The sequence below is a fragment of the Haliaeetus albicilla genome, chromosome Z (assembly GCF_947461875.1).
Source record: "Haliaeetus albicilla chromosome Z, bHalAlb1.1, whole genome shotgun sequence".
Taxonomy (NCBI): Eukaryota; Metazoa; Chordata; class Aves; order Accipitriformes; family Accipitridae; genus Haliaeetus; species Haliaeetus albicilla.
The window spans coordinates 51,179,807-51,206,615 of record NC_091516.1 but is presented as its reverse complement, the minus strand read 5'-3'; the positions used below and the strand labels follow the sequence as shown (position 1 = coordinate 51,206,615).

The 26,809-nt window shown below is 40.0% G+C and overlaps 1 protein-coding gene across 3 annotated transcripts in view; it reads left to right on the top strand.

Annotated features, from left to right (window-relative positions):
• Nucleotides 1–26,809, top strand: part of MCC (MCC regulator of WNT signaling pathway) — a 225,732-nt gene that overhangs the window by 151,521 nt on the left and 47,402 nt on the right. For all 3 annotated transcript variants that reach the window (XM_069775900.1, XM_069775901.1, XM_069775902.1), the window contains 5 exons: nucleotides 128–241; nucleotides 7,128–7,270; nucleotides 14,740–14,876; nucleotides 18,782–18,945; nucleotides 26,099–26,305. In XM_069775900.1, the coding sequence (XP_069632001.1) occupies nucleotides 128–241; nucleotides 7,128–7,270; nucleotides 14,740–14,876; nucleotides 18,782–18,945; nucleotides 26,099–26,305 (765 nt within the window). The remainder of the gene's footprint in view (nucleotides 1–127; nucleotides 242–7,127; nucleotides 7,271–14,739; nucleotides 14,877–18,781; nucleotides 18,946–26,098; nucleotides 26,306–26,809) is intronic.

The following is a 26,809-nucleotide window of genomic DNA, read 5'->3' as shown; positions in this document are numbered from 1 at the left end:
GTTCCTATTAACTACTGCAGAAATCCACAGATATCATAGGTGCTGTGTAATACTGTATCTTCTTTCAAATGCTACTGCTACATGGCTTGTGAGTTGGTTAATTTGTTTCTTTCCTTTTGTTTTCTAGCTTCATTTGGCAGCCCTGGCTTCATTAAAGGGAGACATAGTGGAGCTTAATAAACGTCTACAACAAACAGAAAGGGAGCGTGACCTACTGGAGAAGAAATTGGCAAAGGCACAGGTGAGCAATAGTTCAAGATTCTGAAGATGGTCCTTCGTTTTCTGTTGTCCTTGTTCTTCAGAGAGGAATATGGTGCGTGGGGAGAGGATAAAATATCTGGACAATGTCACAAGTGAAAAGAATTTTAAGACTGCAAGAAACATAGATGCTGTGGATTTTAAGTTTTATGTGCTGATGACATTCTTCTAAAAAATACCAAGAAAGAATTATTTTTGTTTTGAAGCCAATATAAACAGCAACTGCTTAGACATATTTTAGAATATAAAAATTGTAGCATACTCTCAGTCGATTAGGTAACTGATTGCAGAGCCTTTCACTCCTGGGTCAGATTCAAACACAGCACACGTTAACACTGTTCAAAAGCTATTGCCAATTGGCAGTGGTTTGGTGGTTTGTGAGAAATTATTTGTGATCTCAGTCTAGCTTCTAGTAAGCCAGTTTGTATGTACCTGTGGTGGAAAACACGGTCAGTGGAAAGCCAAGGGATTAAATAAGAATAAGGTCAGAACTCTAATGGTTTCACAGCTCTTTAAAAAAAAAAAAAAAAAAATCTTCTCAGATCAAGATGTATGCAGAGAGGCAAATGCAAACAGGGAAAACTGACCTATTGTTCTTAATATTTCGCTATTCTATAAACAAACCTTTTTTTCAGATACTGTCATTCTGGCCAGTACCTTTTATAAGTACTTACATTTCAAAACTAATTCAAAATATATAATCATTTATACTTCTATAGAGCCAGTCGAAGCATTTTGCCTTGTAAGGTATAGCATCTTATTTGTTGCCCAGAGAGGCTGTGGAATCTCGAGCCTTGGAAGTCCTCAGGCCACCTGGACCTGGTCTTGGGCAACCTGCTCTAGGTGACCCTCCCTGAGTTGGGTAAGGGGTTGGATGAATGACCTCCAGAGGTCCCTGTCAACCTCAGCCATTCTGTGATTTTGTGAATTTAGAGTCTTCAGTATTCAGTGAATTTTTGTAGGGTCTTGTAACTGTGTGTTACTTAAACTCAAGCCAATGTAGAAATGTTTAAGCAGTCTAGATTTTAAGGCTCTTCCTTCAGTCCTCCAACCATATTTTGGCCCTTGTCTGCATTCTCTGATGTTTTTTCAGCTACCTTTAAGGTTTTGGGGCTTGTAAGTGATAGTCTTAATGCAGACCGTAAATGCAACATCCAGAAATAAAAAACACTTTTATGTTTTTATTTCCCTCGATTTGTGAGCCAGAGCCATGCTGGGAGTTAACATTGTTTATCAGCTATAATCCTTTTCTAATTTCTGCTGCACTCTGAGATAGAGTCCTCTTTCTGAGATGCAGTTTGATATGAGGCTGCATTTGACAATCATTAAACAGTCGGATGGATCCACTGTGTCCAAATGATCCACGTCATTCTGCGTGACTACACTGACTTTGTTATTACTTACAACTCTGCAGGGTCTTGTGCTAACCACAGGTTTTTGTTAGTGTTTTAGTTTTATTTCCAGATCTTTGTTTAAAAATACACGTATCATCTCTCAGCCAATGAAGAATGCCTTGTAGGTGCTCCCATACAGTAATGAATCCCTCTTGATGGTGACTGGGATTAAGGATCAGTCCTTAATCCCAATTAACATGTGCTCTGTCAGCACAAGATTGTTTGGTGTTTTCTTTGACGGGTTATCAATTACGCGTGTGTATGTAGTGCTCAGTTTGTAATGCTGAGGGTTTTTACGTGATCTTGGGCTGTGTACCTGTGAACACAAACGTAGTGATGACGGCTACCCAAACTGTGCATAACATAAAATCACAATATCTGAAAGCTAGCATGCTAGCTAGCTTTCAGATTAAAAAATTCCTTTTGAATGTACAGTTTCTATGAAGTTTTAATGTTTTGGTTCTTTTCAAGTTTTGTCTGTTGTTTTTTTTTTAAAGCCCTCAAGTGGATAGAAAATTTTGGGGGGGTGTACTCAATAAAATACAACCTTCCTTAAGGAATAAGCCATTAAACAAGCGCAACTCATATATTCAGTGTGTTGGCTGCGTTTGAGTACTAGACAGGCTCTGGTGAAACCACTTTATCTTTTCTTCTTTTTCTAGCTGCATCACTTCCAAGTAGATGCTCCACTTAACATAATTTTTTGAACTTTTTCTCCCACTCCACAGAGATTCATCCAAATTAATATGTATCATATCATATAATTGTTTCCTCTACAACCTCTTTCTGATGCATTTCTTCCTCACTAATGCGAATCAGAGGTTCAGAAGGCATAAATTAAATGAGAGGTGTTTGAGGTTCTGCATGACCATATTTGGATGCTAGTGGGTCAGTGTTAAATCTCTGTTCTGCATCTGGACTGTACTTACAAAGGCAGTGCATGTTTCATTTCAGCTGGCATGGTAAATGCTCTCTGGAACAAACAGCTCTTAAAACACATTTTTGATATTACCCTTCCCATCATTTCTTGAGGCATGTGAGACACTTTGGAAGAAAGGATTAGTGATGTGCAGAGCAGAGGTGATTTGGGAAACAGCAATTCAAGTAATAGGTGACAAATGCTGAAGAAAGATAGTTGGATAGCCTGTGCTTAAAATTTTGTGAAAGGATGTAATTGGTTACTGGTTGTTGTATCATGCTCATTTCCAAAACTACAGTCTGTGGAGACCTGTTACAGCATTTGCCTACACCCTTTTATTATTTCAGTAAGACAGCAGGTCTCCTTGTCTCTATGTTAGTATCGGTGTACAATTTGGCAATGGTGTGATCTCTTGAGTGAAATTTACTGTGAAGTACTGGTCAACCACAACTAATGTCTTCTTCCAAAAATGTTTCTGTAGTTGTGAGAAGAGATGTAGTGCTTTCTAGTAGTTCTGTCTGTCATGGTATCCTGGCTTTGATAATGATAAATAGTGGATGTCTGAAGGGAGAGCATAAGAAACGCATATGGAGACTTGTGCTCCTTCGTAGCCCCCACCTTTCCGCAAACATCTGTGAGCAGGAGGCTGCATCACATTTAATAGTCCTCCATGGTCCTATCCTCCATGGATTTATCTAATCTTCTTCGTAAGCCATCCACATTCTTCACATCTCTTACATCCTGTGACGCTGAGTTCTGCAGTTTTGTGATAGAACATGGGATTTAATGACATGCTGAACATTTCAGGAAATACAACAAGAATAGACAATTCACTTACCACATCTTTCTTATCGTTTCATCTCCTTTCACAAGATAGTTCTTGTAATTCTGGAATTTTACAATAGCTCTAAACACAGGGTAACAAAGACTGTGCTGCATTATTCTGGATCCTGTATGACACAGCAGTAAGTCCCATTACAGCAGTAATAATTCTTTACCATCCTCTCAATTATTCAGAATTTAGGGGGGCACAACAGAATTTCAGTATAAGAATAAAAATAACACTCTGTAGGCATATAAGAATATGTGAACTTTACAGGAAGGCTTCAGTTTCTCATTTAACAAAGTAACTCGAAATACAAATGCATGGTGTTTGGATGTATGTTGAAATTACTCATTCTGTTGTGTGATGTCCTTATCTCGCATGGATTACTCCTGTGTCCTTGTATTCTTCTTCCACATCAAGTATACACACAATATGCAACCAAACAATTCTGACCATGCATGTTTTCATGATTGAGGATTTGGCACGATGGACTTGTGTTTATACTTAAAATTAGGTGAATGGATTGCCACTTTAAAATCTGCCACTCCCCTTAAATTAAAATACTGTATTAGTTGAGCAAAGATTTTCAGCCTCTATGAGCCTGTTAGACAGGTTTATCATTGTGGCTCGTTCAGGTGATGACTTGTATTCTTGGTGAACAATGCCATTGCCAGTGTTTGTCTCTACAGGGCCTGAGGCACTGGGGGATCTCTTACCAAGCACTGCTGCTGGTGGTTCTTTCTTTGTCCTCTGACTGAACACTGCAAATTTAACATAAAGGTTTGCACTGGTGGTATGTACTGTGCTAGGAATTTGTGTACATTAATAGGCAGTAGAATCATGTGTTGAGACAATATCCTTGGGTTAAAATATTTTCTCTTATCATCCTTCTCCCTCATACTCTTCTTGCTCTTGTGGTTGTTTCCCAGCATCAAGATGTCAGAAGAAGGTGTTTCCAGGCATTGTTAATTTATACTGTAATTGAAATAACCTTTTTAGTGTGTATCAAAAACGAGTTAAGGGTCACTTACACTGAGAACTGTGCTGGAAACTTCTTCCCCAACCTCAACAATTGCTCATCTTTTGCATCCTCTCAGTGGATTACCCCTGTGTTTGCTTTCTCAGAGAATTAGAACTCTTAATGGTTTTGATCAGAACTGAAGTATGAGGCTGGAAGAGGGATGAGGAAAAGGGTGTAAGGTATTTATCTTAAAAAGTTTATGTGAGTGACATGCAAATAAATTGCAAGAGCTGAATGTGTACACCTTGGAAATAAATAGGAACTGGTGTCATATCATTGTTCAGAGACTCAAAGGACACAAACTGAAGAGGATGATGAACAGGTTCAGTGTCCCAGAAAAACACTTTAGCAATGGGTACCAAAGAATACATTTGTTTCTTTTCCCTTTTAAGCTTTGAGTTGAATGTGCCATAATAAGGAGCAATCCTGTATAACCAGAAGAATTTTCCATTGCTGCATTTTGGGATTCATACTGAACTATGTTTCTATTGTTTGGATGCTTTTTCCTTTTTTAGTTGAGACTTGTCATGGCTGACTAGAACGCATGAGACATAACTGTGTACCCACCTCCAAGGCACAGCAGTACATCTTAGCATCTTGTCCTGTCTTTCACAAAGGTTTCCTTTCTGCCTTTTTCCAGTTACTTTTGCCCAAGATAATCCAAGAGCCCTTTTAAAGAACCAAATGTGAAGCTGTTGACTTCTATTGCCAGACTGCTGGTTGTTCGCAAAGTATGTCTGTTACTAGATGATGGTTATCCTGAAAAATGGTGACTGAGAAATGGCTGGAGAAAACAGAAAGCAAGACTGGTGATGTGGCTGAGGTCCATTAGCAAGAGTCCATATATCTTCACTTAAGATAAACAAATCCTGCTTTTCAGTGCACTGCTTAGAAAGACAAAAATTGTTGTGGTAGAGTTTTTATTTATTGTCTGAAAATAATTATTATACACTCCATCTGAAACATCTTTTGGTTTAAAACAAAAAAACCAGTGCATGTAATTGATCTGAATAATGCTTAGGTAGCATTTGTGGGTATCAATGTGTGTTGGAGGAAATTTAGGTTCAGAAGGGCAGAATAAGCAACTCTTTATTGCACTTAAATCTGTTCTAAAGAACATTTTCTCTGTGTTAATTCTGCACTTTGACAGCCATGGTAGTTCTTCAGCCAGATACAATGTTAAAATACAGGAAGGTGAGAAATAAGTTGCAGAATGATCCTACAATAAAAAAATCACTATAATACACATGTATAACCATGTCAATTGCCAACATGAAGTCTTAAAAGCCAGGTGAACATTATCAGTCTTCTCAAATGTGACCCTTTGCTCTCCTCTTCAGTGTGAAGATATGATCTGTTTGTCTTAGTGTAGGTGAAAATGCTTTTGACTCCAGCTGGAGTAAGAAACCATTTTGTTGTAGTCCGTGGAAGGGTGCTCTAATGTCTGGGCTACCTTTCAATGTGCATATTCCTGGAATTTAAAAATATTGAAAGAAATTTTTTTTTAAATTTAAAATAAAAATGTTATTGAAACTCAACATAAATTCTAGTTTTCAGGCAGCCTTTTATGTAGATGATCTTCCTAAGCTGTGAATGTGAGTGGCCAAAAAGTATAAAGGCAAACTATGAAAATGCTGGCATACCCAGTAGTTTGGGTATAATTTTCATATTTATGATACAAAGGGTTGAGGGAGTTACCTCTGTATAGAGTGTTTCCTTGATTTGAAAAAATAAGTTTCGATACAGTAGTGTTGGAGGACCTGATCCAATACTATAAATTGTAGCCTTTAGAAATGCTACTAGGACGTTACATTGCAGGTCTTCAGTTAACGAGTGTGATTTTTATACTGTCAGTTGGCTTGTGACTTTTCTTTTATTGACAGCGTAGTACATACCATTCTGTGGTTGCAAGGAGGCTTGACTGTTTTCCTGCAGGGGGCCAGAAGCAAAAAGTTAGGAGTCTTGCTCTTTCCAGCCACTACCAAGCGTAACTTCAATCAGCACGCACTGTTGCATTGTAATTGCAGTAGACTGTAATTGTTTGCTGTAATTGAAGTAGCGTGTTTGCTGGTGTGAAGAGTAAGCCAGAGAGGCTGGATTTTAAAATTCTATTGGAAAGAAAAAGGAGGATTTCATGATGGGTATAAAAAACAAGCAGCCGTGTAGCCTTTTAATTGTTCAAATAATAAGCATTTTATTGTAGAGGATTAAAATAATAAAAAATATGTTATGTTATCTTTAAAGGCTAATAAAAACAAATACTCACACTAGAGAAGAAGTCGTATCCTCAAAGTGTGGTTACTTTTCTTTACAATAATGTGGTTTCTGCCTTAGTACTTGTTCTAATTCAGGCCATGTTGGGAAGATCCTTGAAGATTCATGATGCATCATTAAGTTCACGGATTCAAAGATGAGACATTTATAGCTATTTTGAGTTGCAAATGGCATTTTTTTGTTCAAGCAAGAAGGGCAACTTCTGCCCTTTAGAAAAAAATAGTAATAAGTACACTGCATAGTCTTTCAGTTCCTAAAATCTTGTAATTGCATACCTTTGTGTACGTCAATATTTTGCGTCTGTCCTTTTCTCTTGCTAAGGCAGTATTGGTTTGATGAGTAAGAAAACCATTAACAGTGTGCACTTCTGCCTTATATCTGATCTCTATGCAATTATTCATAAGACCCTTTCTGTTCATTGCTTCTCTGCTTCAGTGTGAACAATCCCACCTAATGAGAGAGCATGAAGACGTGCAGGAGCGAACAACACTACGCTATGAGGAACGAATCACAGAGCTGCACAGTATCATTGCTGAATTAAATAAGAAAATTGATCGACTACAGGGAACAACAATAAGGTACAGCAACTTCCTCCATATTCTGGGCCAATGTAAGAATGGTGCAAAACATGGTGTGAATTATACTTTAAATATAATTTGATGATGACTTTGAGGTAGTTAGGCTTGTTATGACTGGTATTGTGTAGCTGCCCATAGTTAAGGTATGTGTTCTGCAGAGTATCATCCCGAGGCTCAGAAGTGGTACATTCTCTATGGCAAAATCATACTTCACAAAGCTTAATGAGCACTGTGAAGAACTGCACTGTGCCATCTAAATATTCCTTTAGCGTAACATACATGCCAAGGTACCAGATGAGTGATAGTAATGGTGGATAAAGGAAGATGTAGCCATCCAGCCTGCACCTCTGCTTTTAACTTTATTTTGTGGCATCCTATAGATCACCTAAGCTAAGTCACTTGCGGAGACGAATGTGGCTCAAATGGATTTCAGTAGGTTTTCCATCTACTTGTACTGGTATTTGTGACAAAACACAATGGTACAAATCATGCTGTTGCCTGTCTTTGGAGCAGCAAAGCTTGGGGGATTACATTAGTTCATTACTTGTTACTGTCTTAAAATAAACTTTACATTTGACTACAGGAAAACACTTTATTTTTCCTAACTTGCTCTTACCCATTCTGAACCTAGAGGAAGTTGGACTAGAATGAGGAGGAGCTCTTAAAAGTTTAGCTTATGAGGATGCAACTAAACTACTCGAATCTATGGATTTTCTAGAGGACATCAAATTAGATTTCACACTTTCATAGGTAGTGTTGACACGATGCTCTGCCCGTGTAGCACATTTTCAGTTTTCCTTGCCTATTAGCTGCAAGGTTTTTTGATAACTGCTTCATTTGTTCTCCCTTGTAAATGTTTCTCCTAGCACCAGGCAATGTTGTTACAACTACTTACTTAACCTTTCATGAAACTATTTATATACAAAAGGAAAAAGGTTTGGTGTACCGTAAATAAGAGAAAGTGTCTTCACACATATATACCACTATAAAAACCACATTATGTTGATGTTATTTAAGAAGAGAAATATTTCCATCTCTGAGATGATCATAACTAGTGATGATCATGGTGAGATTTTTCAGGTAGTATTTTCTAAACTGGTAGTACTTACCTGAAAAAATCCCTGTGACTGCCATGTTCACTCTTGCTTGATACCTCTGCAGACAAACTTCCCATTAGTCTTCTTTCAAGTCACCTTTCTTTACAGCATGATACTGGCAGCCCATCCCGCCCTCCTCTCTGGTAAAGCTCTACCAGTTGAAAAGATTAGTTTGAAAGCAAAATCTGAGAAGCATGAGAGCTGCATTGATATTTTTTTCTTGAATGGCAGAAGAACTCTGTGACATTTAAGAAAAATACTACGTAGAATCCATAAAAATTGGTTTTTGGAGTCCCTGTGGCAAGGTAAACACCAAGTGGTGTTCAGTTACAAAATACTGGGATCAGGTGGATACTGTGAATGTTCAACCATGTCCATAAACCAGTCAGCTGTAGCATGCACAGGAAAGTGAGACGTAAGAACCAAGCTTGATGGGAAGCGCATGCTGCTTCTCATGAAAAGTGCAGTTTGGCTGCCCCTTTCAGGGGGGATGCAGGTTTCTGAAGGCTTCAGAACAGCACTGCTGCAACACGTGCCGCACCAGCGCTGTGCCCCACCTGTTTGGTCGTACTGTGTGAGAGCTTGTTTTGCTCAGACAGCTAGGATGCCTCCTCTGGTTTTATTTGTTCTGGTTTTATTACTAAGAACAAAAATGTTAATTAAGTTAGTGGATTTTATTTCCTTTATTGATTGGAATAGCGTGTTTTCTCTGGTAGGCCAATAATTTGGTGTCTGGGGAACAGAGGAGTAATAGTCCTCCTAAAAACGGCAAGCAGAGGTAGAATTGGAGGGATTCCATAGGGTTTGTAAAGACAATTGAAAGAAGGAAAACTGATACTTCCTGCTGTGACTTTCTGTAAATCCGCTCTGGTATCTACTTGCGTCACTCTTGAGAAGCTGTTGCATCCCATGGAGCAAGGGCGGTGTAATTGCGGTCCTCGCTGGGACAGGTGTGACTCACAGCACTCCACCCTTGGCTGTGGGGACTGTGAGCCTGGGAGCTGGAACAAAACAGTCCGTAGAGAAAGGATTCTGGGAGCACAGCCCTGCTAGTGCCTCAGCATTTATACTTTCCTTTAAACTAGAACACAGGAGGGATTTTAGTTTTGATTTGACTCTTGGATACCTGCAAGTAATGCTGAGTGGAGGCTTTACTTGTGCTATCACAATATTTAGGCTGTCTATATGGAAACAGTTTTCCTGAGTTTACATTAATTGCAGAACAGATAAATGTTTCCCCAGTGCTGACACGGAGATTGTTCAGTATTGTCATGTATCATTTTTAGGCTGTAAAAATAAACTAACATGTAGCTTGATGTACTGCCGCTTTATGACATGCTTCATGGTTCCTTCCAAAACCCAAAAATATTCTGGAAACAATTAGAAGAAACTGGAGTTTCATGGAGGGTATTTGACTATCCTCCTTGAGCTGTATTATCTTTAAATTTGTAGCTCTTTGTTTGAATGTGAGTAGTACCCTCAGAAAGTAGGGCAGAAAGTAAGCAGAAAGAGCGGTTAAATCTGAGTAAGGTATTGCAACAGTCTGAGGAGTGTTGGCAGGCTGTTTAAGCTAGTTAATGTTCTCCATTCCGAGAATTTTTCTTTCTTTGTTTTTTGATGGTTTTTTTTTTTTTTTTGCCCTTGCAGTGTCAGGGGTTTTACACAGCTTGAAGTGTAATGGCTTTTGCTCATGTGGTTTACTAATGCCAGCTCTAGGAAGAGAGCTTAAGTCACATGCCAATGTCTGTGCCTCTTCCCAGGTATATCTGATACCCTGATCTTAGTAATCTTACAGGAGTATTTTTAGAAGTTTCTAGGGTTGTTCCAGGTTTGCTAGCCATTTCTTGGGTACAACAAGTTCCATGTGTGTGGCCACCTGAAGTTAGCTGCTGCTCTTGTGCTACGTTCTTCCAGTATTCCCTAAGGAAAATGAGGTCACCGTGGTTGTGGGAGCAAGCCAACATTCATCTGCAGTTGTCTCATCTCCCTCCTGCTGCTGCTCTGGACAGCCCAGCTGGTTTGGAAGCCCAACCTCACCAAAAAAAACCCCTGAAATACAGCTGTGACTGATTTGATACTAAGGGTAAAAAGAGAGCTGCCTATATTCATACTGCGCAAGTAGACAAGCCTCTTGCTTGCCTAGTTCTTCATGTGTGACAGTGCAGAATTTACCCACTACCAGCTGAAGAAGGTAGCAATTTGGGAGCAAAAAACCACTAAAGCAGTGGTCCACTAGGATAAGGATGCTTTTTTTATTTGAGCAGTCTGGAAACATAAACCTTGGCTTTGTTTTTTTTCTTGGAAAATTGTAATTGTGTGACAGTGTCTCACTGTTCTTGTCTACATTATTAGGGAGAGAGTGGGAGGAGGTGGCTAGTATTTTGCTTAAATTCGTTATAAAAGTCAAGTCACAGGCTTTCATCAAACTCTTCAAGACTGTTGGGCAGAAGAGCCTATGATGCAGAGCACATTTTGTCAGCTTCTTGCAGAGTGAACAGCTTTCACTGAGCAATGCTAGCTTGGGGTTCCTGGTAGCATGTCGAATGGATGCCGGTGGCATCGTTACCCCTACTTCTGCTGTTTCAATTTGTAGAAGAGAGATTTTTTTTTTTGCATTGCAAAGGTTCTCTGTCCTTTAAGAAGGTGTATGCCTACTCCCATTTTCTCCCCAAGTAGGTACAACTTAGAAGACAGCAAAGCCAATCAAATGGATCTTCCCAGTTGTAGAGTCATATTGTAAATACTTGGACATAAAGGATACAACTGATAACTCTGAAGCGCGGAAAGGATTTACAGATTACACAGTAGTGTACTAAAAGGGAATTACATCTAGGTTAAAGGTGAATATTCCTGACTTCAGAAGTTACTAATATTGCCTTAGATTCATTCAAACTCAACTCTTTTTCTTAATCATGTCTTTGGCTGGCAAAATCATCTGTATCTTGGCTGCGCAAAAACAACTTTGGCCTATGACTGACAGTCTTTCTTAGATATCTGTTGAATTGAGGTTCAGCAAAAGGAAAAAGGAAGAGATCAAATAGCTTTTAGTTCTAAACCAGTGGCTGTTTGGGTACATTTGTGCATCTCTAAAAATAGTAGGCAACTTTAACAATACCAAACAGAAATATACTCTGTTGAATATTGGTGCCTGCTAAGGATTATTTGAAACAGTTGTCAAGAAGCTTGTAACCCATTGTTGTAAAACCATTTGTTCAGACTTAAAGCTTTTATTCTGAAATACATTCAGAAAGTAGGTTGTGTTGGAGTTAATGTGGAAGGAGAGTGAATAGACTACAGCATCACAAGAAACAACACATGGCACTTATATTTTCACAATGACCTGGAGGTCTGATTCTAGCTTCTAAATATTTGCCAGGTGGAAGCTACTTGGATTCAATTGAAATGGCAGTGTGGGTGTGATAGCATTGGCTTCAGCATACAATACCCAGCCCCACACGCCTTCAGTGATTAATTCCCATGTTGTCTCAAGTGTGTCATTATTTGTTAACAGGTGAAGTAGTTCAGAGGGACCTGAAGTGTGTATACACGGGGAGCAGTCAATCTCTGGGTTGCAGTGCGCATAACACCTGTAGTATTTTCTATCTGAGGGGCTTAGAATGCTTGAAAAATCCCTGTTCAAGTAAAATGATTGTTGAAAAACTGCTGGCACCTGAAGTGTGAAACTAGGCACTGTTTGCAGCCATGAAGAGAATGTGCACCTTGCCAACGTCCTGGCAGAACTTGTCAGCGGTGTGAAAGGATGCTGAAAGTACGCTGTTTTGCTCACTACTTAATCAAGTTTTTCTCAGTGTCTGTGCAGCAGTTGTGATCCTCTCAGTTGCACCCGAACATGAGGAAAGCATTAAGTGCAGACATAGCCGTAAAACACACTTTTTTGCTCCGGCATTGATCCCAGGCAGGTCTGTGTTTAGAACAGCTTGATCTGCATCTTAATTGCTTCCAACTCATCATGACATTCCAGCAACTGGAATAGGAGAACAAATACATGCTTTCTCCAGCAAGGCCCTAGGTGATGGCAGCAACAAGAAAGTTTTAATGGCTCCTCCTTTTGGGTGGTGTGGGAGGAGTTCCGTGGCTAGTCATCGTCAGCTGTTGAGCGCCTTGCATTTCCAGTGCCACTGGAGCACTCTTCTGTTTTAGGGAAGGGGGAGTCTCAAACAGCAACTTCTGTTACTGCCAGCTTCAGTTTTAAAGGCAGAATTCATATTTGTGGTGCACCACTCCCCTCAAATTCCCCCTTGTGTTTTTAGCCCTCAGTCTGCTCCCCATCAGGCTGGTGGTGGAGAAACCGATTGACCTGGCTGTCGCTTTACCAGAAATGGATTTCTGGTCTCTCTGGTTGGGTCTTAGAAGCATTAGTTTATTCAGAAACTGACTTCTGGCTTGAGCCATCAGAAGGGTGTAAGTCCTGCCGTATGACATACTTTTCAACTGCCCCAAGATACTGAGGGTGCTTAAACTGAAAAAACAGCACTAGTACTAGCTAGATGAAGCTGTGTTGGATTTTAAACAGAAAATCTATACAACAAGAGCCAAAAAAGAAGTGGTGAGAAATTATTATTGTGTGGCATTGTTTTATGATCAATACAGCCTCTTGTACATTTGTAGAGGTAATTCACATCTTAAAAATGTGGGACTAATTGTTTCATCAATGTAAAAATGAATTACCTTCAGATCAAAAACATGCAACTGTTTGAATACTTGGTAATTGTTTTTGTCTAAAGCTAATTACTACTGGCTTGTGCTGTGGCTAATAGTAAATGAGTTCATGGAATATTAACTCATGCTTATGTGTCTTCACTACACTGTTTTAATTCCTGCTGTTCATGATTTAGTTCTCACACTTTCTTAAACATGTATTGCATGGTACCTTAAAGACCTTTCTTTGATCTAAATCTCAATTTTAACCAGCTGACCTGCATTTTTTGTTTAATAATAGTCACTAAGTGCTTCTGATAAAGTCAGACTTTCTTTGCACTGAAGCAAATGTAAGGGGTAAGAGAGCATAATAGTTCTTGTAGATTACATCTCAGTACCTTGGGAAACCCTGCTTGGCAAGCAAGCTGAAATTCCTTTTTTGAGTTGGCCTGGTTCATAAATTGTCACCTCTGCTACTTTGGGAGCAGACTTTACTTCTGTCATTGTTCCCTGTGTGTATGGGCCATCTTCTCTCCTATTTTGCCTGGCAAATCCAGACACACCTCCAGGCTAAACCCTGCAATATTTCTGCGAGAAACACTCATCACCATGTAGCTTACACACAGCAGACTTGACTTTACAGGTGCCCCTCCCAGATGCAGATCCCCAGATAGCTCTTTGCTATTTCTTATTGTTTCCAAATCCAGATGGTTCCATTCTCACACTTTTCTGCTGAATGTGCAGCAAAATGAATCTCTGATTTAGTGTGTAACAAAATGATGGCTGTTTGCTTACTTATCAGAGTGGCTCTGCACCTGGATAAGCTGGCATTTTTCTCATTTGTAAAATATATACTGTAATGTCAAAACAGTCACTATGGAAGTAAAAAAAAAAAAAAAAATCCTGAGTCGAATCAGCAAGTGGATCAAAAGAAAAAATGTTTACAAATGCTCTTAGGCAAAGCTATTATTCATTTACTTATCTTCTTTCCCAGTGCTTTGAACTCTTTGTGTGGAGACAGGAGGGAAAAGCCCTAATTTTTTAAGCTCCTTAGCTTTAGCTAAAGTATTCCTTGTCCTCAATTATTTTAGTAGAACCAGCTTGACAAATAAGTTAAAACCTAGGTAATTGAGGCTTTTTATTTTCCAGTAACTCCAACAGTTCAGCACCATACTCATTTATCTGTTCGCTTCCTTTTGAGAAGAGAAGATGAAAAACTTACCTGTCCCCAAGAACATTTTGATACACATATGCAGGGATGTGTGTGTGCACGCTTGCTTTGCACACAAGCCAGTGGCATCCTGAAACTGAGAAGGAGACCAAAATCAGTTGTTGCTAATCCACTTTGGGATAAAAAACCACTTGTGCTGATTAAGAATTGGTTGGAGAGTTACTGCAAAGCCTTGTATGTCCTTCTTGCACACATCCTTGCTTGCACTCAGTTCCACCCATTGTTTCCTTGTACAGTGGTCTGGAGTAACAGTGAACTTGGGAATAAAGAAGTGGAAACCAGGCACTGGCTGCTGCAAGTGGGCATAGCACAGTTGCTTTGCCGTGAAGGGTATAAACCCTTCTCCGCCAGTGGGGCAGAACACTTGCACTTGTGTGGATTGTATCCTGTGGCTCAGCTTACAGGTCTGAAGTAAGTGTCACAGAGATACGTATTTCCTCAGAGGATTTTATTTCTGCCTTTGCTCTCCCTCTCTCCCCCAGGGAGGAAGATGAGTATTCAGAGCTGCGGTCAGAGCTCAGCCACAGCCAGCATGAGGTTAATGAAGACTCACGCAGCATGGACCAGAATTCTGTTTCGGTACCAGAGAATCAATCCACCATGGTCACTGCAGACATGGGTGAGTTATGCTTCTTAGTAGACGTGATGCCTTCTCACAGCAGAAAGGCATCATAGCCTTTGAAATGCAAATCCAAATGTTTGGTGAGGAAATAAATGAATCTAGGCTGTGTTAATGACAACAAATGCTTAACTTCCCCATGACTATGAACTTAGATGTAAAGTAACCTCTCTGCCTTGATGTAGAATAGTTATGGAATCTAAAATGGAATGATTGTTCAGGAGAGCTCATTACTTTTGGGAAAGAAGAGGGAGAAAAAAGCTGTGCACATACCTTACATGTGCCTATAAAGTAGTCTAACTCTAGAAAAGAATTGCAGACAGAGTAAAAGTTGAGGGAGAAAGCATGGGGAATGGAACTGTCTGTCCAGTTCTTTTACAGCCTAACTATAAAGGATGTCTGCACTTTTTGAAAATTGAGAGCATTTTATAAGTGTGGAATAGCTTACCAAAATGGATTTAGACAAGAATAAATCTGACACAAGACGTTCAAATACAGTGCAAGTAGGGAGCACCTGCAGACAGTCTGTAACTAGTTTTTTCTGATTAAGAACTAAGAGGGCAAGCATCTTTCTTTCAGAATTCCATCCATTTTGTCATTCAAGCACAGTTACTGATCATTTGAAGAACCTCCAAGTATGGAATAATTAACTCCATAAAGTTTGCAACATAAGCATGAGCAGATACTAGGCCTTCAGTATGATAATGTTTTAGGTGTTTGGGCACGGTAGCTGGGGACCATACCTGTAGATGAACACAAGTCTGGTGTAATCCTCACTATGACTTATTTTCAGAATTCTCTTCAGAATACTATTTCTCTTAATTTATATTTAAAACCAAATAGTTGGTCTCCATTTTCTTCCCTAGGTAAACTAGCTGGGTGCCTGGGAGCTTCTTCGGGTGATACCGTACATGAGCACTGTTTCAGGAAATCGTTGAAATAGCAGTCTTAAGCCCTGTTGCAGAACTTGTGATCCTTAAATATTAAGCTGCTACCTCTACATGAGGCTTTGATGGTTATAGTGCAACATGCAATATTTGCTACCATACATAAGAAACTGTATTAAAACATTTTCCACTTGTTTGGAGCAGTGCACTTCATTATTGAGAACTTTCTGCTGCTTTTTCCAGGACAGTGCCTTTCAGAGGAATGGACCTGAGAGCAGGCTGACTTTTGGGCATAGTATTCATTGCCCTCGAGTGGAGTTTAATAATTTAGAAAACATGTTGTTATTGTAAGCAACTGTATAAAAGAGATTTTCTTTATGATTTCTTAAATTGAAATGAATACACCAGCTCTGGAGCTGTATTTGTTTATAAATGCAAGACCTGCCACAGCACATTTGTATTTCAGTGTCTTTAATTTCTAGAAACATTGGTAGAATAATATTAATAATAATGTAATCGCAAAGTGTTTTAACATACGGAATTCAAAGTATTCTTAACAAAATATTGCATGGAGTCAAGATATTTTAAGTAGAGGTTTTTATATTCTTAAAAAATGAGTGGTTTTGGTGTCAAAAGTTAATGCTTATTATTAAGTTCCTACTTGAACAGATTCTAACATGAGGACTTCTTTTTCCTTTAATTTTCTTTCCTTTTTTTTTTTTCCTTTCTTTTGACAAAAAAATTTCAAACTAACTTACTTTTCAGCATTTATTTGGGGGCTAGGCCTTTGATTTTGTTCTTCATGGAGTGGAGCTGAAGCAGGGTTTGTGTATATTAACAGCAAGTTATCCATTTAAGTTTCTGCTAACAGTGGGAAACATGGCAATAAAATGAAATATAGCAATGGACAAAATAAGAATGTTAACTCCCGGGATTCTTGCCTTTTTTTTCCATGTTTTTCTTCTATACATAGACTCTGTCCTTTTGGGTTTTGTTTCCATATTCCTGTGAAAATAAATCCTTTTGTGTATATATGTGTGTGTGTGTCTATGCACACATGTATATATACACAAATATGTATGTATTTTTTTATCCTTCTAGATAAAGGTATGTAAGGATAAAAAATTATGACTTAATAACCATGTGCATGACCTTGGTTATTGCCCTAATGGAATGAGCATCAGTGACTTACTAAAAACAGTAATATGTCATGATACACTAATGCATGTGGATATGCTGCTCCATTGCTACAGGAAATAAAACACCAAGAGATAAAACTATGAATGCTCTCCAGTACGTCTTGCAGAGCTTGTAATTGGGTTGTACTGGTTTTCTGTGAGAAGTGGGGTTCTCATTGTTGAAAACCCTTATTTTCTGGGGAAAATGTTATTGTAGGAACAAAACTCAGCATACAAGGTCCATGAAGATTGTTTAAATAGACAAAATGTCTGTTATAGAAGATGTTATGGAAACAAACAAATTCAAGCAAACAAAATAGAGGTTTTTACAATTAAGCGTCCTGCGTGGTATATGCTGGTCATAAGTGAGTTGTTATTATAAAGGGATTTTTGCTATTATTACAACAGATGGGTGGCTGCTAGTCAAGAACTAGTGAATATGACTTCAAGAGTAAAGTTTTGTATGTGTTGCCCATTCACATTTTTCATACAATATTGTGACATCATTTTAAACTCTTCTTTTTAGTCAGCAATAGGTTCATGTTTATGTGTGTTAGGCTGTGGAGTTAGATTTGTTGTAATGAGTTTACAGTTTTTTACTTTCTGATCATCTCATCCCTTCATCCAACCACTCTCAGTCCTCTGTTGCACAGTGTCTCATGTTGATTAAATTTCAGACACAGTTCAATGCCCGCTACTTTAGTCCCCTGTAAGAACCACAGCCAGCAGGCTACTAGGGAATTCTGACCATGGTGAAACACTTGCAGGAGTAGTATAGAAATAACACCCTCCAGCAAGAATGCTTGCCACTGTTTTTAGTAAGGTATAGGAACTGCCTGCACACTGCTGTATCATAGTGCACCGCTTGTGTGCTGTACCGTTGGTAGTTACAGCAAATTGTTAACTAGTAAGCCAGAAATACTAACTAGCACATCTGAGAGACAGCACAAGAGTGAATTCTACCATGTCTCTGCCTTAGGAACTGCCACTGTCTATTGCCAGATGTGAGCCTAAGAAAAATGAAAATAATTTATGAAGTGAGCTAGCAGGGTACTGAGACCCACTTGTTTTCACAGAAAAGGAGGACGCTGTGGTGGTGCCAAAGGCACTAGAAGAGCTTTGCCTAAAGACAGAAAAGAAAGTGATTCCCTCCTGCATTTTATAATTAGTGTTGTTGCATGTAGTGCTAATATGTTTCTACTATGTAACATAGCAAAGAACAAGGTGTGCTTTTATGATTCCTTTTCTGCAGTTGCATTTGAAGAAGAAATAATTATAAAAATGAAACATAGGTGCTGAGATAGTCGGTAGGGATTATTTCTGTAAACACCAGTTCTTTTTTAAATCAAGCAGTGCCTAAGTACAACCACAGAAATTCTTCTGAGAAATGTCAAATCGTGATGTCAATGAATATACCAGGCAGAAAAAATGTTGAATACACAGAGAAAACCCTCTGAGGGTAATAAAATCAGGATAGTAGCTGCTGAATGGCAAAAAGAATAACAAAAAAGAAATGGCAGAGTATGTGAGCATGTGGTGTCTTAAAATGTCCTTCAGAAAAGAGAGTTTTTTGAAGAAAAAATGAACACTTCAAATAAGTAGGGGGAGTGTTATTTGTCAGATGGGAGATAATTCGTGATTTCAGTTGATGTGGTTATGGTATTTAAGCCTATCAGTTGGTGAGGAAAAAGCGGCAGATTGCAAGGACATTCCTTGAACGGTATCGGTCCTAGCTGTTCTGCAGCAGGCACTTCCTGGATTAGAGTTTGTTTTTTCACTGAGTCGCTAATTGTTGCGATATTTGTTTTATTTTGTTTTGTTTTGTTTTGCTTTCTTTTAGATAACTGTAGTGACTTGAATTCAGAACTGCAAAGAGTGCTGACAGGTCTGGAAAATGTTGTCTGCGGGAGGAAGAAAAGCAGCTGCAGTTTATCGGTCGCAGAAGTGGATAGACATATTGAACAACTCACTACCGCCAGTGAACACTGTGATTTAGCCATTAAGGTAACAGTAACATTAGGCTCTAAATGCAGCATGTACATTGCCTGAGACACCTGATAGCATTCTGTACTAATAGCACCTTACTTCCAAAGGTGTCAGAGTACTTCACTGAAATCAACCCCAGCTCATGGGATGTGTTGGGTAGGCAGTAATATGCCTGTTTTACACCGAATTCTCCAAGGCACAGGAGGAGCTACTAACAGACTTTTGATCTCAAATCAGAAATGTATTTGTCTTACGCTTATTGCAGAGATAAGAGAAATGAGGACACTCAGCAGTTAATTTACTTTCTGCAGGTTATCCAGCAAACAAGTTGTCCCTTGCCCAAGGTCACACAGCTAGTCATTGAGCAGTAACAGAAAATGTTACAATAATGTACAAAAATGTACATTTTGTATAAACATGTACAAAAATTACAATATGTAATACTCGCTGAAATTTGAAGATAAAATGCCATGTATTATGCCTAAGTTGTGCCTTTGCTGTGTTAAAATACGAAGCTAGTATTTAACACAAAACATATGGGGTATATTAATTCTAATGAGAGAAGCCAGACACATGAACAGGTAATTCAGCTGATACTTGTATGTCTTGGTTTTATTGAGTGTGTAACAGAACAAGAAGAGGGATGCCAGGTAGCACATGTGATGAAGGGATTGCAATTCAGAACCTGAAAGCGACGGAACCGTAGAGTCTCTTACTATATACAGGGAAAGAGCTGAACAAGTTTTTTGCGTCAGATGGAGAAGTGTCACTGACTCATTTACATAAGAACAAATATATTGACAGTTTGCTCTTGAAGTGGGGAGGTCTGTGACCATTCTAGACAGCTTAGCCCTTTGGGAATGGTCCCCTCTGTGCCTGGTTGTGCCCGAGGAATATAATGGCCTATAAAGAAATTAATGTTGAGGAGTAGTTTGAAGAATGTAGGTATATTTGAGAGAGAGACAGACTGACTTCTGGGTTCTTGGGAACGGTCTTGAAGCAGTTTATTTGAGTGTGTTGGAGGATTAGGATCAATACTTTGAATGTTACCCAGTATTATCTGGAGTTTTAGGGTTAAGTGTTCTCAGAAGTCAGTATTCACCAAGAGAGAGATTGTAGATCCTGGAAAACAGGTAGAGATTGGTCTGTGTGAGGTCTACAGACGTCTCTGAAGTGAGGTGAGGTGAGAACCTCTGAAGGAGGTGGATTCAATAAAATGTCAAAATAGCTGCCACAAGCTTAATTCTAAAGCTTTTTATTTTAACCCCATTATTTACTGTTGATTCAAATGAACTACAGTCCAACTTTATAATGACAAGTAACTGTCAGCAGCTTCTTCCTGGTTCAGAAATGCAGGCCTTTTATTTTCAGGTGATCTCTACATGTGTAGCCATTTTTGGGGAAACCTTTTCTCCAGTGCCTGTGCTGTAGAGCCTGGGATTGTTTGTGTTTGACAAGTGATAGCATGCAAAGGTTATTAACCTTTCAGGAAGATATGAATCTCTGAGATGCTCCAGTTATGTGCTAGGGAAGCGTGTCATCAATGTGTTTAATATAGCAAAACCTACACATGGAGCCCCTCTCCACATTTCCACCCATGGCTGCAGGTCATTTCTGCTTTCCTGTTTACTCAGACAGAGAACTGAGAGATTTTTAAAACAGGTAGAATCATGAACAGAAGCCTGAAATTCTGACTGTCTTTTGCTTTGAGTGTTGGCTTTTTTCTTCACCGATGAACTAATGCATTTAAATGTTTTGAATCCTTCTGCTTCAATGGTTAAATTTTAGTGGGTTTCTTTTAATGCTGTTGCTGGTAATTTTTTTTTTTTTTGCTTCTTTTATACAGGTCATGTGACCCTAGCTAGCTCAGTTGTTTCTGTCCCACAAAGAATGAAAAGACCTTGAAATGACATTTATCAGATTGTCTGATAACTGAACAGTTACAAAACTATCCTTTGTTTAAGAAAATTTCTGTTGAGTAGGCTGGTTAATGTTTCATGTATTTTGAAGAGTAAATAACTATCAGTAACAGATACCTACTACTAAAACTCTACCAATTAAAAAAAGATGTAAATATTTCCAAACATGAACCATTTAGAACATGAAAACAGTTGCACTGGGTCAGACCAAAAGTCCATCTGTCTAGTGGCAGATGCCAACAGAAAGACTGCATCAAAAAGGGCATGCATAGTATGTCCTTCTTCTGCCTCCTTCAAAAATGCTTCTGGCAAGGTGGGTTTAGGAACTTCTTGAGCCAGAGATGATGGCTTTGTGTTTAATAGTCATGGGTGGAATTTTCTTACGTGTTTATATCTAATGTGTTTTTTAACTGTCTAAATTTTTGGCCTCCATAAATTCTATTAGGAATAAACTCTACCGTTGAGTTATGCCTTGTGAAAAAGTGCTGGTTTTTGCTTCTTTTAAACCTGACACTTGCCGATTTAATCTAATACCATGTCTGTAACACAACTCCTCTTGAAAGGAAACTAAGGCAGAGAGTACTGATGGCAGTGTCAGAGACAAGACTGGAATTACCATGATATGACATCCTGCCCTGTGCTCAGAACATTACATTGTAATTCAATCCAGTAATCCATGAAATTATACCTGAATTTATCTGCTGTACAGCAGCATGCCAGATAAAACTGCTCTGTAATACTGCTTTGAAGAAAAATAAACAACCTGGTAGTTTACATAGATATATCCATGTACAATATTTATGTTTTATTTACCATGGAGGATGGTAGTATGTTGGTCATCAAACTGGAGAATTGTGGTAATAGTTCAGTTAGAAAAATTATACTGATCACATCAAAATGAAGGAGCATACAAGCAAGCAGAAAGGTCCCTCAGCTTTAAGGGCTGTAGGGCAGCCCTTAGTACAACTGTAGAGCATACTGATGCTGTCACTGCCTGAACTTTGTAGTTGTGTGTGCAAACGGTAGCAATGGAGTCTGGAAAAAGAGCAGCAGCCTCTCTGTCTGAAGATACTTCCTTGGTGTTGAGCCACTGCCGCTGCTTCCTCATGACAGCCCTTCCTCTTTCAGTGGTGCTCCAGGAGGCTCTGAGGAGGAGAAGAGGCTTGGGAAAGGGAGGCGTTGGAAAAACAGCAACACTAGGAGTATGGGGAGGAAGGAGGCAGCAGCAGAACTTGGCATTAGAGGGGCGAGGAACAGCAGGGGAAGTGCGTGAAAGAGGAGAGGATGTTTGGGGGAAGAAGGGAGAGAAGACAGCAGCAAAGAGGGACGGTTTAAAATAAAGCTAGCATCATCAAGAAAGAATGCTCCTGCCATTACAGAGCTTTTCTTCACGTTGTAAGATTAACCACCCTGTGCTTATTCAGAACTTGAACTCATCCTCACGTTGTGTTGAAATAACTTACCTTGTCATAGTTTGAGACCTATAGGTCCAAGTGAAACTAATGTAAGGGAGAGCTGCAGCTTCTTTCATCTTACAGAGATGTTGCAAGGCATTGCTCATTTAGAAAAGTAATTTAAGCTTACTACCAAATATGTAAGCAGAATTATACTGTAGATACTCTGTCAATGGAGTTTTATATTTATGACTCTAAATGTATGGCAGTTTTATGCAAGAGAGACATGAAATAAAATTTAAAAGGACAAACTGAACCTGACTGCAAAAGTTTTGTCCCTGCTTTTTCCATAGAGGTGTCTTAAACTAGTTGTTAAAAATAGTTTTTTTCCTTTTGTATGACTGTCTTTTCCTCCTCACTAAGGAGTCTTGCTGTAGCCAAGATTTATTCTTTAAGATTAATCAATTGATAACAGTAAATAACCAACTTTCCATTATAATAGACATACAATAAAATTTCACTGACACATCAGTGTCAGACAGTGGGAAGATTTCTTGCAGAAAAAAAGTGGAGTTGTGATTTCAGTTTGGTTTGTCATTTTCAGCAGTACTCTGGTTGGTTCTTTTAGTGTCTCCCAAATTAAGGAGCTAAACTTCAGTTAGTAATTTTTGTTACATATAAAAAATAAGTCCTTTTCAATAATACAACTAAGCAGACTATTTTTAACTTTGGTACATGTTATTTATCTTCCATATTAAACTTAAAAATATAGGCTTCAGCTATAACTTGTTCTTGGATTATCCAATGAAACGAAACTTTCTAGGTTGCTAGTTATATCATATATTCACTTATTTCCCATGTTTCTTCATAGAATCATAGAATCATTTAGGTTGGAAAGATCATCGAGTCCAACCATTAACCATGCCCACTAAACCATGTCCTGAAGTACCCCGTCCACTCGCTTTTTGAATATCTCCAGGGACGGTGACTCAACCGCTTCCCTGGGCAGCCCATTCCAATGTTTGACAACCCTCTCAGTAAAAAAAATTTTCCTAATATCTAACCTAAATCTCCCTTGCCTCAGCTTGAGGCCATTTCCTCTTGTCCTATCTCCAGCCACCTGACAGAAGAGACCAGCACCCACCTCACTACAACCCCCTTTCAGGTAGTTGTAGAGAGCGATAAGGTCTCCCCTCAGCCTCCTCTTCTCCAAACTAAAGAGCCCCAGTTCCCTCAGCCGCTCCTCATAAGACTTGTGCTCCGGGCCCCTCACCAACTTGGTTGCCCTCCTCTGGACACGCTCCAGCACCTGAGTGTCTTTCTTGAAGTGAGGGGCCCAAAACTGAACACAGCACTCGAGGTGCGGCCTCACCAGTGCCCAGTACAGGGGGGCGATCACCGCCCTGCTCCTGCTGGCCACACTATTTCTGATGCAGGCCAGGATGCCGTTGGCCCCCTTGGCCACCTGGGCACACTGCTGGCTCATATTCAGCCGGCTGTCAACCAGCACCCCCAGGTCTTTCTCTGCCGGGCAGCTTTCCAGCCACTCTTCCCCAAGCCTGTAGCGCTGCATGGGGTTGCCGTGACCCAAGTGCAGGACCCGGCACTTGGCCTCGTTGAGCTTCATACGACTGGCCTCAGCCCATCGATCCAGCCTGTCCAGATCCCTCTGTAGAGCCTTCCCTACCCTCCAGCAGATCAACCCTGCCTCCCAGCTTGGCGTCGTCTGCAAACTTGCTGAGGGTGCACTCCATCCCCTCATCCAAATCATCAACAAAGTTATTAAACAGAATGGGGCCCAACACCGAGCCCTGGGAAACACCACTTGTGACCCGCCGCCAACTGGATTTCACCCCATTCACCACAACCCTCTGGGCTCTGGGCTCGGCCATCCAGCCAGTTTTTCACCCAGTGAAGAGTACACTTATCCAGGCCACGAGACGCCAGCTTCTCAAGGAGTATGCCATGAGAGACAGGGTCAAAGGCCTTGCTGAAGTCAAGGTAGATAACATCCACAGCCTTTCCCTCATCCACCTGGTCACAGAAGGAGATCAGGTTGGTCAAGCAGGACCTGCCTTTCGTAAACCCATGCTGACGGGGCCTGATCCCCTTCTTATCCTGGACTTGCCGCGTGAGTGCTCTCAAGACAAACCGTTCCATAATCTTCCCCGGTACCAAGGTCAGGCTGAGAGGCCTGTAGTTCCCCGGATCCTCCCTCCGACCCGTCTTGTAAATGGGTGTCACATTGGCAAGCCTCCAGTCCTCTGGGACCTCCCCTGTTGACCAGGAACGCTGATAGATGATAGAGAGTGGCTTGGCAAGGACCTCTGCCCGTTCCCTCACTACTCTTGGATGGATCCCATCAGGTCCCATAGATTTCTGAGTGTCCAGATGGCGTAGTAGGTCCCTAACTATTTCCTCCTGGATTAAGGGGGGGTATGTTATGCTCTTCATCCTTACCTTCCAGCTCAAGGGGTGGAGTACCCTGGGGATAACTGGACTCACTGCTAAAGACTGAGGCAAAGAAGGCATTAAGTACCTCGGCCTTTTCCTCATCACTGGTTGCTATGTTCCTTTCTGTATCCATTAAAGGAAAGATATTCTCCTTGGGATTCTTTTTACTGTTAACATATTTGTAAAAACATTTTTTGTTGTCCTTTATGATAGTGGCCAGATTTAGTTCTAGCTGAGCTTTTCCCTTTCTAATTTTCCCTCTGTATGATCTAACAAGATCCCTGTACTCCTCCCAAGTTGCTCGCCCTTTCCTCCAGAGATGATAAACTCTCCTTTTTTTTTCCTTGAGTCCTAGCAAAAGCTCCCCATTCAGCCAGGCCGGTCGTTTTCCTACCATTTTAATGCAGACTGCCTTCAGAGAGATTCAAAAGCTTATAAGCAACATCTGGAGGGGTTTTGCATGTTGCAAAGGTCTTCCATAATTGAAAAAAATTGATACAGGCACAGCATACGCTGTGTAGTAGAATCAGAACTGCACGTAGTTACCTGGCACATTGAGCGTTAATGCTGTGTTTCAACATGTTGAATGACCAGTCTGACGGTAGGTAAGTTCAGGCATGGCAATATTACCTTGCTGGTGGGGTGTGTGTGTATTTAGTTTCACCCAGTGGAAGTTGCTGAATATCCTTTGTGCTGAATGGTGCCTACCAGGCACAGTTCTGAGCAAGGGGATGGGGCAGGAAATGCTGAATGGCATTACATGTCCCAGAGGAACCCAGCTTTTTTTAACCACTACAAAGGCTGTAATGTCTTCTGGTATAACGTAAGCCTAGCCAAAGAGAGTTCTATTTCTTTCATCTCTCTGTCACCTCGAGGAAAACATGTTCAGGAACATGGGAAAGAAGAGTCCTGTTTTTTTTACTGTCCCACTCTTTTCCTTGCCCTTTTGCAGAGTTGGCCTAAAACCAAAAAAGGCCCCATGCCATGCACATTCACAGGCTTCTACTTTTCTGCCCTGTTACTGAGGCAGGGAAACAACAAACACTGTGCTCACCCATGACAAGGAGTCATTAATTTGCTTTAAAGTGTTCTGAGGTGAAACTACTAGGACTTCAGTCACTCGTGGGTGACATGTTTTATTTGCATGTAAAACATCCGTCTGCTTTGCTGTTGGTCAGTATGAAATACTTTAAGAAAATGGTCAAACTATCAAACAAAATAAGCAATAGAGTTGTTTGACATTACTTATCAAACAAAAGAGCAAACTGATGGTGTTGTGGGGCTGGGTGTGTACATGCAAGTATATATAGTTGCCTGTTACACACTTCTGTCCTGTGTACCATTACTCCTGTTCAATCATCTTTCTCTGCCTCTTTCTGTTTTTTGATGACTGTATTTTTGCAGACCGTGGAAGAGATTGAGGGTGTGCTGGGACGTGAGCTTTATCCAAATCTATCTGAAGAGAGATCTCGATGGGAAAAGGAGCTAGCTGGCTTGCGGGAAGAGAATGAGAGCCTCACAGCCATGCTGTGTAGCAAAGAGGAGGAGCTCAACAGGACCAAGGCCACCATGAATGCTATTCGTGAAGAAAGGGACAGACTGCGTAGAAGGGTAAGAGTGCTGCATAGATGATGGATTCTTGTTCCTCCTAGCCTGCATAATTTTGTCACCAGAACAAGCTTCTCTTTAATCTTGCTTCCTGTACTGGCTGTAGGGCTTTTTGTTGTTAAAGCTGAGCTATACAAGTTACAGAATTGGGACAAAACTGAACATAATTGAAAAAGCGTGTGTGATGAACAGCCAAGGTGTACAACAAGCTGATGTCAGAAATCATGTGTTAACAGAAAATCTGATATTCATCTCTAAGGAAGCATATGTAACTTGTCTATAGAAAAAGCAGATGTTCATTTAGTGAGTTTTCCTGTAAACAACAAATATTTCTTTGTTTTTAATGGGAATTTGATTTGCGATTAGAAGAAAGAAAAAGAGCAGGACTCCTGTCAGTGGGTAATAATTCTCAGAACTGAACAATGAGTAGTCCCAGCCATGTCCTGCTTCCCTGTCTACGTTTTATGATGCTGCAAGGTCAGATAAAGGTCTTGTGCTTTGTATGGA